The sequence below is a fragment of the Salvelinus namaycush genome, chromosome 29 (assembly GCF_016432855.1).
Source record: "Salvelinus namaycush isolate Seneca chromosome 29, SaNama_1.0, whole genome shotgun sequence".
NCBI classification, from domain to species: Eukaryota; Metazoa; Chordata; class Actinopteri; order Salmoniformes; family Salmonidae; genus Salvelinus; species Salvelinus namaycush.
This window is the reverse complement of record NC_052335.1, coordinates 36292085-36306745: the sequence shown is the minus strand read 5'-3', so window position 1 is coordinate 36306745 and position 14661 is coordinate 36292085. Positions and strand designations below refer to the sequence as shown.

The 14661-nt window shown below is 44.7% G+C and overlaps 1 protein-coding gene across 1 annotated transcript; it reads left to right on the top strand.

Annotated features, from left to right (window-relative positions):
* The first annotated feature begins 1153 nt into the window (after nucleotides 1-1153).
* Nucleotides 1154-4545, top strand: LOC120024158 (proto-oncogene c-Fos-like). The gene is made up of 3 exons (XM_038968322.1): nucleotides 1154-1439; nucleotides 2136-2351; nucleotides 2519-4545. Exons 1-3 carry the CDS (start codon nucleotides 1308-1310, stop codon nucleotides 3290-3292), a joined length of 1122 nt encoding a protein of 373 aa, XP_038824250.1. The 5' UTR covers nucleotides 1154-1307; the 3' UTR covers nucleotides 3293-4545.
* The last annotated feature ends 10116 nt before the right edge of the window (nucleotides 4546-14661 follow it).

The following is a 14661-nucleotide window of genomic DNA, read 5'->3' as shown; positions in this document are numbered from 1 at the left end:
ACACACACACACACACACACACACACACACACACACACACACACACACACACACACACTGACCCTGTATATAGTCACCTTCCCCTATACATATCTACCTCCATCACTCCAGTATCCCTGTCTCCTTCCCCCTATACATATCTACCTCCATCACTCCAGTATCCCTGTCTCCTTCCCCCTATACATATCTACCTCCATCACTCCAGTATCCCTGTACATTGTTAATATGGTACTGACCCTGTATATAGTCACCTTACCCCTATACATATCTACCTCTATCACTCCAGTATCCCTGTACATTGTTAATATGGTACTGAACTGACCCTGTATACAGCTTCTTAATTTCTTGTGTTCTTCTCATTTCTTGTTTTTATTTCTGGTGTGTTTATGTTCCACCGTGTGTTATTTGTTGTGCTATATTGATACTGATTACTGCATTGTTGGATTTAGAGCTGGCAAGAAAGGCCTTTCACTGGACTTGTGCACGTGACATTAAAACTTGCAATTCATTCTCACTTGAAACATAGTTTATGTATTTAATAGGCTAAATTACACATTCTGTTATTAACGTCTGACTCCAGAGTGATCTGTTCTTGCAATTTGTAGTCTATGACATTGCAGATTTAGATATGATACTTTTTCACAAAGTAGTTTGGATGTAGTGAACTACTCAATATTATGAAGGTGTTCCTATGGTTTGGTGTAGTCAGTGTATCTTTTTCAGAGAAGCTTCCCCAACACTGGTTGTCGTTACATGATAATGTTATGCTGTTATGCTACTGTCAGCCACTTGTTGCTGATCTCAGGATAGTTTTGGTGTTTCCAAGCAGGGCACGCCCATTTAACAGGATACACCATATAAGGTAAATTACGTCGACGGGATCTCCTTTTGGAACATTCCATTTCTTGGGAATGGTAACTTCGATGTTCTAACTTTTTTATCTTATACAATAAACACACAACAAAGGCACGTTAAATCCCATATTTGAACTATTATACACTACGCAATGTGTTACGAGTGTCAAAATTAGTATTTAGTATGTTTAAAAACTGTTGTTATGTCGCGCTGATCATGGAGGTACGATCCATGCCTACGTCATGAGTATTTCCTCGCCAGTCGGGTGGAAAACTATAAAAACCCTGCGAGCTGTCAGAGTTGGCAGTCAAACTTTTAGCAGCTAAAAAGAGAACGCAAAGATACGAAATAGACTACAACAGCAAACCTGAAAAAGGGATCACCTGACTTTGACAACTTTAGCCGACGCTTTTGGATTTTGCCGAGTTTCTTCGTGATCTCCAGAAACGAAGATGTACTCTGCTTTCAACACGGATTGTGACTCCTCTTCCCGGTGCAGTACCGCTTCTCCAGCTTGCGACAACCTGGCTTACTACAACTCTCCTGCGGGATCTTACTCCACTATAGGCTCTCCCCAATCTCAGGTACGTTGATCGATCAATAAAGGCATATTGCCTTAGTTACAATGTCATTGATAGCTGTACTACTAGTCAGCGCTTGACTTGGGAAGGAGCTCACCAGAGCCGAGGATTGGCACCTCCAAATGTAATATTGTTTGAGCTCAACGCTAGCTCCTGTACTTCTTATAGAATATTAGCGCGAAGGTATTGTGGAGCTCCCGCAGATACATTTATAAACCGTACCGGCGCACACAATGAGTACCAGCACCTATTTCAGTACAAGTCAAGTACTGATACTATAGTGTATTAACATTACAGTAATCATTTTTTTTTTTTTTACTGTAATTTTATTAGATAAACCAATAACATGTTAGGCTATAACAATGCATGACGTCTCCTTATAGTAGCCTAGATGTTGACGCGTAATAAAGCATCAGACTCGGTTCTGCTCTGCAACACTGACTACTACATACTCCTATAGGTAATTCATTTAGCGAGGAAACTCCAGAGAAAAGTTCTGCGTCATAGCTTACATCAGGAGGGATATTTATAAACCATATGGCTTTCTAATAGACTAACTGGCTTCATTCATATGCATGAAGGGACATGCTGCGGTGCTGTGCATTGGTTCAGCAGCATCGCCCACCCACCCTAGTACTCTACCCTGTCTGGCTAGAAATGCTCCTGTACTGACTGAATTCTCTCCTCTTTCTCGAACAGGACTTCACAGACCTGACTTCAGTGTCCAGTGGCTCCTTCATCCCTACTGTCACGGCTGTCTCTGCCAGTCCAGACCTGCAGTGGATGGACCAGCCGCTCGTATCCTCCGTGGCCTCTTCTCACAGAGTCCATCCCTACAGTGTCAGCCCCCCAACCTACACTAGTGCCATGAGGAACAAGGGCCACAGCTCTGGGCGCAGAGCCAGAATGGAACAGGTAAATATCTTAACTGATCTTAGACCTGATCTAGAAGCAATGTATAGTGATTCATTTACGTCACTTTGGTTTTGAATATGGAGAACAATGTATGTAGGATTTAATGATGACATTGCATTCAAAGACAGCGGGGAATTCATTTTCTTCTCTTTTTTTTTCTTCTATAGCTTTCTCCTGAGGAGGAGGCGAAGAAGAGTTTCCGTAGAGAGAGGAACAAGCAGGCAGCAGCTAAATGCCGCAACAGGAGGAAGGAACTCACCGACACTCTGCAGGGTGAAACTGACGAGCTGGAGGATGAGAAGTCCGCTCTCCAGAACGACATCGCCAACCTGCTCAAAGAGAAGGAGAAGTTGGAGTTTATCCTGGCAGCCCACCAGCCCATCTGCAAGATCCCCTCTGATATGGACACTGTTTTCCCCTCCCACTCCTACGGGGTCTCCATCCAGCTGTCCCCACCCCAGTCTCAAAGCATGGTCTCCAGCTCCGTCTGCTCAGCAACTCCCCTCACCTCCATTCCGTCGACCGCCAGCTCCAACCTCTCCGCCTCAATCTTCTCCAGCAGCCCCCTCCTGTCCACCGCCTCCATCTCCGTCTCTGACGTCAAGATGGCCGACCTGGACACAGCCTGCCTGGAGTCCCTGTCTCTCCTCTCCAAGACGGAGATGGAGACGGCCCGGTCGGTGCCCGATGTCGATCTGACCAGCTCCCTGTACACCCAGGACTGGGAGCCTCTCTACAGCACAGCCAATAATGACTTTGAGCCCCTGTGCACCCCTGTGGTCACCTGCACCCCATCCTGCACCACGTACACATCTTCCTTCGTCTTCAGCTATCCTGAGGCGGAGGCGTTGCCTACCTGTGGCGTAGCCCAACAGAAAGGGAGCAGCAGCAACGATCAATCCTCTGACTCCCTCAGCTCCCCTACACTCCTAGCCCTGTGAGCAGGAGAACCGTAGTCCCTCAGCTCCCCTACACTCCTAGCCCTGTGAGCAGGAGAACCGTAGTCCCTCAGCTCCCCTACACTCCTAGCCCTGTGAGCAGGAGAACCGTAGTCCCTCAGCTCCCCTACACTCCTAGCCCTGTGAGCAGGAGAACCGTAGTCCCTCAGCTCCCCTACACTCCTAGCCCTGTGAGCAGGAGAACCGTAGTCCCTCAGCTCCCCTACACTCCTAGCACTGTGAGCAGGAGAACCGTAGTCCCTCAGCTCCCCTACACTCCTAGCCCTGTGAGCAGGAGAACCGTAGTCCCTCAGCTCCCCTACACTCCTAGCCCTGTGAGCAGGAGAACCGTAGTCCCTCAGCTCCCCTACACTCCTAGCCCTGTGAGCAGGAGAACCGTAGTCCCTCAGCTCCCCTACACTCCTAGCCCTGTGAGCAGGAGAACCGTAGTCCCTCAGCTCCCCTACACTCCTAGCCCTGTGAGCAGGAGAACCGTAGTCCCTCAGCTCCCCTACACTCCTAGCCCTGTGAGCAGGAGAACCGTAGCTGTCTCCCAAATGACACCCTATGACCTATATATATTTCATTGCTTTTGATCAGGGTCCATAAGGTATCCCATAGGGCTCTGGTCTAAAGTAATGCACTAGTCCCATAGGGCTCTGGTCTAAAGTAGTGCACTTGGGTGACATTTTTGATTTCCATTCTTCCACACAACACCATTTCCTCTAGAGCATATTTAACATTTCCTCATGTACAGTACCAGTATGTGGTGGCTGTGCAGAATGATCGCAGAGATATGGACTTGGACGCACACAACCAGGAAGCAAAATATATTTGTTTACCTTTGTTTTGTATGGACTATAATGGGCTATCACTTGCCTCTTTCAACTATGTAGCTGATTTTAAAGCATGTTTAACTAATAAAACAATAGTTTGGGTTTACAAAATAGTTGTTGATTTTATGGTGCTAGATAACAAAGTTGTGTTTCAGTGTTCAGAGCCTAGTTATAGTTATCTTGCCCTGTTTGTTTTCTGGTTGATGGAATGTGAGCTTCTTGTACGTGTGTGATATTTAACAATCATGATGTGCTTGTCTGGTTGGTCTATCCTAGTATGAAAGTTTTCTATGAAAACGTTAGTTTTTTTTTTGATGTTGTGAAATTTCTAATTTCTAATATTTTTATACTACAAAGAGAACTGAACCTTTGGAAAAACGTAAAAAATAAACTGAACGAATAAAAATATTAAATTATTCATTCACGTCTTACCTTCTATTAAAAAAATACATACACACACACACAGACAAATCATCAATTTTGCACTGAAATGTATAACTAATTACACTTTATATAGACTATGAAAGTGAATGGTTTTCTATAGGGGGCAGTTACACAATTGTCTCAGATTTGGCCATTAGGAACGTAGTGGTCTACACCTCTACGTGCACTGTGTATTTATTGTTCCATAGCTCTGTTGCCAAGGTTGACTCCACGTCAGAGCGCTCTGACGTCTGTGCGTGCTTAAGCGTATTTTTTTTCTTCTAACTTGGCAACAGTCGCTGTGACGTTATTTTCCGTGCCCAAATATAGATATTGCTGCCTCAACCAACCCGGCAGAAATGATTTCTGGAACATACTTTTGCGCATGAAGTTCAATCGCATTGGCAATCAATTATTTTGCACTTTACAATCTATTTGCTCCAGCAACTTTGTCACTAAAATGGTGAAGATTGACATCTTCCCTCATGCGTTAGGCGACTAGGGATAGGCTCTCTCTGGGCAAGAGATGCATGTATACAGGAAACCGCATTTGGAGGTAATTTATTAGGAATCTAGCTAAATAATGTCGGACCATGTAGATGGTCTATTTTCTAATATTTCTTCACTCATTTAAGAAGCTCATGCTTTTTAGGCTACAGTCAGTAGGACTAAATGCACGCCTGCTTGATATAACTACAGCCTAGCCGACTACTGTAAAAGATCTATAGGTCCCAGTCAGGAACTCAACGTGCCATGTCGGATAATATTAGCGCAACAACAGTTACAGATTTCGCATGATCAAACGACTGGATTTTAGTCTAAGTCCACCTGCAGAATGTTTAGGTCTATTTCTGACCCTCTAAAAGGGATTTATGTAATGTGTTGCATAAAAATCAGAGGGGGCACAAGGTATGTGAGAATGGCTGGAAGTGGGTCTGGGGGGCACGGGTCTGGGGGGGTATGCCCCCTTAAGTAAATTGGAGAATTTAGCATTTTTCAAACACCTGAAACAGCTTTTTCCTGCAATCTAGAACCATAATAATTATTAATGCTATATATATTATTGCATATCTAAGCATACCTTTTGAGCTGTCTGTATCCTGACTTGTGGTTCTTTATTAAGAAACAAAATATGCGTCTCTGCTAAAATCTGGGTAAAAGATTGAAAGGATTTTGAGTCTTATTCATTACATTTAGTTATTGCTTGCTTTTCTAAAGTCTGTCAACTTTTCCAGTAGATATGCCAGCAAAGATATTCAGACAGTCTAGCTACTCTAATTTGATAGCCTGAAATGGTTTCTTGGTAATATGCATTTTATTTTTTGTAAACAGGACAAATCTGAGGAACACCTCAGAACAGGGTTGGAGAGCCCTGTTGTAAACCTACAGGAGAGTAGCTCTCCAGGAACAGGGTTGGAGAGCCCTGGTGTAAACCTATAGGACAGTAGCTCTCCAGGAACAGGGTTGGAGAGCCCTGGTGTAAACATACAGGACAGTAGCTCTCCAGGAACAGGGTTGGAGAGCCCTGGTGTAAACCTATAGGACAGTAGCTCTCCAGGAACAGGGTTGGAGAGCCCTGGTGTAAACATACAGGACAGTAGCTCTCCAGGAACAGGGTTGGAGTGCCCTGGTGTAAACCTACAGGACAGTAGCTCTCCAGGAACAGGGTTGGAGAGCCCTGGTGTAAACCTACAGGACAGTAGCTCTCCAGGAACAGGGTTGGAGAGCCCTGGTGTAAACCTACAGGACAGTAGCTCTCCAGGAACAGGGTCGGAGAGCCCTGTTGTAAACCTACAGGACAGTAGCTCTCCAGGAACAGGGTTGGAGAGCTCTGGTGTTAACCTACAGGACAGTAGTTCTCCAGGAACAGGGTCGGAGAGCCCTGTTGTAAACCTACAGGACAGTAGCTCTCCAGGAACAGGGTAGGAGAGCCCTGGTGTAAACATACAGGACGGTAGCTCTCCAGGAACAGGGTTGGAGAGCCCTGGTTTTAACCTACAGGACAGTAGCTCTCCAGGAACAGGGTTGGAGAGCCCTGGTGTAAACCTACAGGACAGTAGCTCTCCAGGAACAGGGTTGGAGAGCTCTGGTGTTAACCTACAGGACAGTAGTTCTCCAGGAACAGGGTCGGAGAGCCCTGTTGTAAACCTACAGGACAGTAGCTCTCCAGGAACAGGGTAGGAGAGCCCTGGTGTAAACATACAGGACGGTAGCTCTCCAGGAACAGGGTTGGAGAGCCCTGGTGTAAACCTACAGGACAGTAGCTCTCCAGGAACAGGGTTGGAGAGCTCTGGTGTTAACCTACAGGACAGTAGTTCTCCAGGAACAGGGTCGGAGAGCCCTGTTGTAAACCTACAGGACAGTAGCTCTCCAGGAACAGGGTAGGAGAGCCCTGGTGTAAACATACAGGACAGTAGCTCTCTGGGAACAGGGTAGGAGAGCCCTGGTGTAAACTTACAGGACAGTAGCTCTCTGGGAACAGGGTAGGAGAGCCCTGGTGTAAACTTACAGGACAGTAGCTCTCTGGGAACAGGTTTGGAGAGCCCTGGTGTAAACATACAGGACAGTAGCTCTCTGGGAACATGGTTGGAGAGCCCTGGTGTAAACCTACAGGACAGTAGCTCTCTGGGAACAGGGTAGGAGAGCCCTGGTGTAAACATACAGGACACTAGCTCTCTGGGAACAGGGTAGGAGAGCCCTGGTGTAAACTTACAGGACAGTAGCTCTCTGGGAACAGGGTAGGAGAGCCCTGGTGTAAACATACAGGACAGTAGCTCTCTGGGAACAGGGTAGGAGAGCCCTGGTGTAAACCTACAGGACAGTAGCTCTCCGGGAACAGGGTTGGAGAGCTCTGGTGTTAACCTACAGGACAGTAGTTCTCCAGGAACAGGGTAGGAGAGCCCTGGTGTAAACATACAGGACACTAGCTCTCTGGGAACAGGGTAGGGGAGCCCTGGTCTAACATTTGAACAAGAGACGAAAAGTTCTCAAGAAAATGTGGCTGCTGTTGGTCTATATTTAAAATGCTGCATTTGAAAGCAGAAACCTCTACACTATGTCTACTATTCTGGGCATAATGGACAGAGTAGGGGCACAGGCAGATATCACAGTGAACTAGAGTGATGGTCTGGGTAAGAAGACTTCTGCTTTAAGAGCAAAGCTATGTTTTATTGAATTATTCATACACCCCACAAGCCTACTCTAGTCTCCTCTGATTCTGGTCTTTTTAAGGTATGCAGACCACACAGTCTGGTCACACTGTAGAGAATGTCTCTTCATTCATATGGCAAACTAGTAACAGCAGAGAGTTACTCAAGCATTTATAAAACCAAACCAAATAAACTAAACAAAAGTAACAAAAGCCAGAAGAAAACAGATTAGGACAACAGAATTGGAATTTCAGTGCACATCCTGAATTGACTGGAATTTAAAAAGCTCAGATTGCCTCTAGAAGTCTATACCAGGGTTGGGGTCAAATCAATTTCAATTCCAGTCAGTCAATTCAGTAAGTAAATCAAATTCCAGTTTTCCCAATTGAAAAGCATTGAAGAGAATTGGAATTTCAGTGCACATCCTGAATTGACTGGAATTTAAATGCAACGGACCCCAACCCTGGTCTGTACCATGATGAGTAGGAGGTTGATTATGCTATACTTGACTTTGGAGTCCATTCTGTGGCGCCAGTCCCAGTCATTACAGGTGGCAGGTAGCCTAGAGTCCTTATCATTACAGGTGGCAGGTAGCCTAGCGTCCTTATCATTACAGGTGGCAGGTAGCCTAGCGCCCTTATCATTACAGGTGGCAGGTAGCCTAGCGTCCTTATCATTACAGGTGGCAGGTAGCCTAGCGTCCTTATCATTACAGGTGGCAGGTAGCCTAGCAACCCTATCATTACTGGCGGCAGGTAGTCTAGCGACCCTATCATTACAGATGCCAGGTAGCCTAGCGTCCTTATCATTACAGGTGGCAGGTAGCCTAGCGTCCTTATCATTACAGGTGGCAGGTAGCCTAGCGACCCTATCATTACAGGTGCCAGGTAGCCTAGCGACCCTATCATTACAGGTGCCAGGTAGCCTAGCGATTAAGAGTGTTGGGCAAGTAACCGAAAGGTAGTCAGGTTTGAATCGCACGAGCCGACTAGATAAAACATCTGCCAATGTGCCCTTGAGCAAGGCACGTATGAGAATGATGTAAATGTGAATCCCATATCATGATCCATAGGCCATAAGAGAGGAAGAGTCAGGTGGGATTTATTTATTATTCACCCTTATTTTACCAGGTAAACTGACTGAGCACATATTCTCATTTACAGCAGGAGGAGAGGGGATGAATGAGACAATTGGAAGCTGGGGATGATTAGGTGGCCATGATAGGCCATATTGGGAAATGAGGGCCAGATTGGGAATTGAGGGCCAGATTGGGAAATGAAGGCCAGATTGGGAAATGAGGGCCAGATTGGGAATTGAGGGCCAGATTGGGAAATGAGGGCCAGATTGGGAATTGAGGGCCAGATTGGGAAATGAGGGCCAGATTGGGAAATGAGGGCCAGATTGGGAATTGAGGGCCAGATTGGGAAATGAGGGCCAGATTGGGAAATGAGGGCCAGATTGGGAATTGAGGGCCAGATTGGGAAATGAGGGCCAGATTGGGAATTGAGGGCCAGATTGGGAAATGAGGGCCAGATTGGGAAATGAGGGCCAGATTGGGAATTGAGGGCCAGATTGGGAATTGAGGGCCAGATTGGGAATTGAGGGCCAGATTGGGAATTGTGTAGGTGCATAAACGACAACTATGTTAGACATATAATACCTAGGCCTATATAATACACATCTCTGTCACTACAGCATATCATAGTACTCTCATGTACTGATGTACTCTCATCCACCCCCTTCCTACCACAGCACCAGCCATGTATTCAAACCCATTCGCTAATTTCCTATGTCCCCATATTTCCCTTGTATATACTTAATGGAGGCAGTTTGCTCAATGACTGTGCTCAGGAAATGCTTTGTGCGTGCTCTAGTGAACGAGAGGAGGGTGGGTCGGTGAGAGGAAGTCGGCAATCACACACTGAAAGACGCAATGTACTGATCTCGCTGACTGTTCTGTCATAGACACACCCTTTTGTGCAATAGTTACAAAGACATATGTTTCACAGTGGTTCTTTATTGCTTCACCTTATCTCCAAGGAAACACACTCCAAAACTCCAGAGAAGTTTAATGATTGATCCAACTGTTACGGTTAAACTGCACCAATATTGATCCTTTCGGCTACCCGCTAACCCTGCACCAATATTGATCCTCTAGGCTAACCTGTAACCCTGCACCAATATTGATGCTCTAGGCTAACCTGTAACCCTGCACCAATATTGATGCTCTAGGCTAACCTGTAACCCTGCACCAATATTGATGCTATAGGTTACCCTGTAACCCTGCACCAATATTGATCCTCTAGGCTAACCTGTAACCCTGCACCAATATTGATGCTCTAGGCTAACATGTAACCCTGCACCAATATTGATGCTCTAGGCTAACCTGTAACCCTGCACCAATATTGATGCTCTAAGCTAACCTGTAACCCTGCACCAATATTGATGCTATGGGCTAACCTGTAACCCTGCACCAATATTGATGCTATAGGCTAACCTGTAACCCTGCACCAATATTGATGCTCTAGGCTAACCTGTAACCCTGCACCAATATTGATGCTATAGGCTAACCTGTAACCCTGCACCAATATTGATGCTATAGGCTAACCTGTAACCCTGCACCAATATTGATGCTATAGGCTAACCTGTAACCCTGCACCAATATTGATGCTATGGGCTAACCTGTAACCCTGCACCAATATTGATGCTATGGGCTAACCTGTAACCCTGCACCAATATTGATGCTATGGGCTAACCTGTAACCCTGCACCAATATTGATGCTATAGGCTAACCTGTAACCCTGCACCAATATTGATGCTATAGGCTACCCGCTAACCCTGCACCAATATTGATGCTATAGGCTAACCTGTAACCCTGCACCAATATTGATGCTATAGGCTACCCGCTAACCCTGCACCAATATTGATGCTATGGGCTAACCTGTAACCCTGCACCAATATTGATGCTATAGGCTAACCTGTAACCCTGCACCAATATTGATGCTATAGGCTACCCTGTAACCCTGCACCAATATTGATGCTATAGGCTAACCTGTAACCCTGCACCAATATTGATGCTATGGGCTACCTGCTAACCCTGCACCAATATTGATGCTATAGGCTAACCTGTAACCCTGCACCAATATTGATGCTATGGGCTACCCGCTAACCCTGCACCAATATTGATGCTATAGGCTAACCTGTAACCCTGCACCAATATTGATGCTATGGGCTAACCTGTAACCCTGCACCAATATTGATGCTATGGGCTAACATGTAACCCTGCACCAATATTGATGCTATGGGCTAACCTGTAACCCTGCACCAATATTGATGCTATGGAATAACCTGTAACCCTGCACCAATATTGATGCTATGGGCTAACCTGTAACCCTGCACCAATATTGATGCTATAGGCTAACCTGTAACCCTGCACCAATATTGATGCTATGGGCTAACCTGTAACCCTGCACCAATATTGATGCTATAGGCTACCTGTAACCCTGCACCAATATTGATGCTATAGGCTAACCTGTAACGCTGCACCAATATTGATGCTATAGGCTAACCTGTAACCCTGCACCAATATTGATGCTATAGGCTACCCTGTAACCCTGCACCAATATTGATGCTATGGGCTAACCTGTAACCCTGCACCAATATTGATGCTATAGGCTAACCTGTAACCCTGCACCAATATTGATGCTATGGGCTACCCGCTAACCCTGCACCAATATTGATGCTATAGGCTACCCACTAACCCTGCACCAATATTGATGCTATAGGCTACCCGCTAACCCTGCACCAATATTGATGCTATAGGCTACCCGCTAACCTTGCACCAATATTGATGCTATGGGCTAACCTGTAACCCTGCACCAATATTGATGCTATGGGCTAACCTGTAACCCTGCACCAATATTGATGCTATGGGCTAACCTGTAACCCTGCACCAATATTGATGCTATGGGCTAACCTGTAACCCTGCACCAATATTGATGCTATAGGCTACCCTGTAACCCTGCACCAATATTGATGCTATGGGCTAACCTGTAACCCTGCACCAATATTGATGCTATAGGCTAACCTGTAACCCTGCACCAATATTGATGCTATGGGCTAACCTGTAACCCTGCACCAATATTGATGCTATAGGCTAACCTGTAACCCTGCACCAATATTGATGCTATGGGCTAACCTGTAACCCTGCACCAATATTGATGCTATGGGCTAACCTGTAACCCTGCACCAATATTGATGCTATAACTCTCTCGATATAACTCCTCAGGTTCAATCACAAGCATCCTTGTTTTGAAGTTTGAGAAACTAGACCTTATTGACCGAATCCTCTTCATGTCGTAAGTACTCAGTGCTGCATCAGTGTGTTATTCATCACTCTATTAATATGCCTTGTCCTCAGTGCTCCATCAGTGTGTTATTCATCACTCTATTAATATGCCTTGTCCTCAGCTCCATCAGTGTGTTATTCATCACTCTATTAATATGCCTTGTCCTCAGCTCCATCAGTGTGTTATTCATCACTCTATTAATATGCCTTGTCCTCAGTGCTCCATCAGTGTGTTATTCATCACTCTATTAATATGCCTTGTCCTCAGCTCCATCAGTGTGTTATTCATCACTCTATTAATATGCCTTGTCCTCAGCTCCATCAGTGTGTTATTCATCACTCTATTAATATGCCTTGTCCTCAGTGCTCCATCAGTGTGTTATTCATCACTCTATTAATATGCCTTGTCCTCAGTGCTCCATCAGTGTGTTATTCATCACTCTATTAATATGCCTTGTCCTCAGCTCCATCAGTGTGTTATTCATCACTCTATTAATATGCCTTGTCCTCAGCTCCATCAGTGTGTTATTCATCACTCTATTAATATGCCTTGTCCTCAGCTCCATCAGTGTGTTATTCATCACTCTATTAATATGCCTTGTCCTCAGTGCTGCATCAGTGTGTTATTCATCACTCTATTAATATACCTTGTCCTCCGCTCCATCAGTGTGTTATTCATCACTCTATTAATATGCCTTGTCCTCAGCTCCATCAGTGTGTTATTCATCACTCTATTAATATGCCTTGTCCTCAGCTCCATCAGTGTGTTATTCATCACTCTATTAATATGCCTTGTCCTCAGCTCCATCAGTGTGTTATTCATCACTCTATTAATATGCCTTGTCCTCAGTGCTGCATCAGTGTGTTATTCATCACTCTATTAATATGCCTTGTCCTCAGTGCTCCATCAGTGTGTTATTCATCACTCTATTAATATGCCTTGTCCTCAGTGCTGCATCAGTGTGTTATTCATCACTCTATTAATATACCTTGTCCTCAGCTCCATCAGTGTGTTATTCATCACTCTATTAATATGCCTTGTCCTCAGCTCCATCAGTGTGTTATTCATCACTCTATTAATATGCCTTGTCCTCAGCTCCATCAGTGTGTTATTCATCACTCTATTAATATGCCTTGTCCTCAGCTCCATCAGTGTGTTATTCATCACTCTATTAATATGCCTTGTCCTCAGCTCCATCAGTGTGTTATTCATCACTCTATTAATATGCCTTGTCCTCAGCTCCATCAGTGTGTTATTCATCACTCTATTAATATGCCTTGTCCTCAGCTCCATCAGTGTGTTATTCATCACTCTATTAATATGCCTTGTCCTCAGTGCTCCATCAGTGTGTTATTCATCACTCTATTAATATGCCTTGTCCTCAGCTCCATCAGTGTGTTATTCATCACTCTATTAATATGCCTTGTCCTCAGCTCCATCAGTGTGTTATTCATCACTCTATTAATATGCCTTGTCCTCAGTGCTCCATCAGTGTGTTATTCATCACTCTATTAATATGCCTTGTCCTCAGTGCTCCATCAGTGTGTTATTCATCACTCTATTAATATGCCTTGTCCTCAGCTCCATCAGTGTGTTATTCATCACTCTATTAATATGCCTTGTCCTCAGCTCCATCAGTGTGTTATTCATCACTCTATTAATATGCCTTGTCCTCAGCTCCATCAGTGTGTTATTCATCACTCTATTAATATGCCTTGTCCTCAGCTCCATCAGTGTGTTATTCATCACTCTATTAATATGCCTTGTCCTCAGCTCCATCAGTGTGTTATTCATCACTCTATTAATATGCCTTGTCCTCAGCTCCATCAGTGTGTTATTCATCACTCTATTAATATGCCTTGTCCTCAGTGCTGCATCAGTGTGTTATTCATCACTCTATTAATATGCCTTGTCCTCAGTGCTCCATCAGTGTGTTATTCATCACTCTATTAATATGCCTTGTCCTCAGCTCCATCAGTGTGTTATTCATCACTCTATTAATATGCCTTGTCCTCAGTGCTCCATCAGTGTGTTATTCATCACTCTATTAATATGCCTTGTCCTCAGCTCCATCAGTGTGTTATTCATCACTCTATTAATATGCCTTGTCCTCAGTGCTCCATCAGTGTGTTATTCATCACTCTATTAATATGCCTTGTCCTCCGCTCCATCAGTGTGTTATTCATCACTCTATTAATATGCCTTGTCCTCAGCTCCATCAGTGTGTTATTCATCACTCTATTAATATGCCTTGTCCTCAGCTCCATCAGTGTGTTATTCATCACTCTATTAATATGCCTTGTCCTCAGCTCCATCAGTGTGTTATTCATCACTCTATTAATATGCCTTGTCCTCAGTGCTCCATCAGTGTGTTATTCATCACTCTATTAATATGCCTTGTCCTCAGCTCCATCAGTGTGTTATTCATCACTCTATTAATATGCCTTGTCCTCCGCTCCATCAGTGTGTTATTCATCACTCTATTAATATGCCTTGTCCTCAGCTCCATCAGTGTGTTATTCATCACTCTATTAATATGCCTTGTCCTCAGCTCCATCAGTGTGTTATTCATCACTCTATTAATATGCCTTGTCCTCAGCTCCATCAGTGTGTTA

Coding starts and splice junctions, on each gene's coding strand:
- LOC120024158 (XM_038968322.1), top strand. CDS start 1,308: ATGTACTCTGCTTTCAACACGGATTGTGACTCCTCTTCCCGGTGCAGT. Junction 1,440..2,135: donor TAGGCTCTCCCCAATCTCAG/GTACGTTGATCG, acceptor TTTCTCGAACAG/GACTTCACAGACCTGACTTC. Junction 2,352..2,518: donor GCAGAGCCAGAATGGAACAG/GTAAATATCTTA, acceptor TTTCTTCTATAG/CTTTCTCCTGAGGAGGAGGC.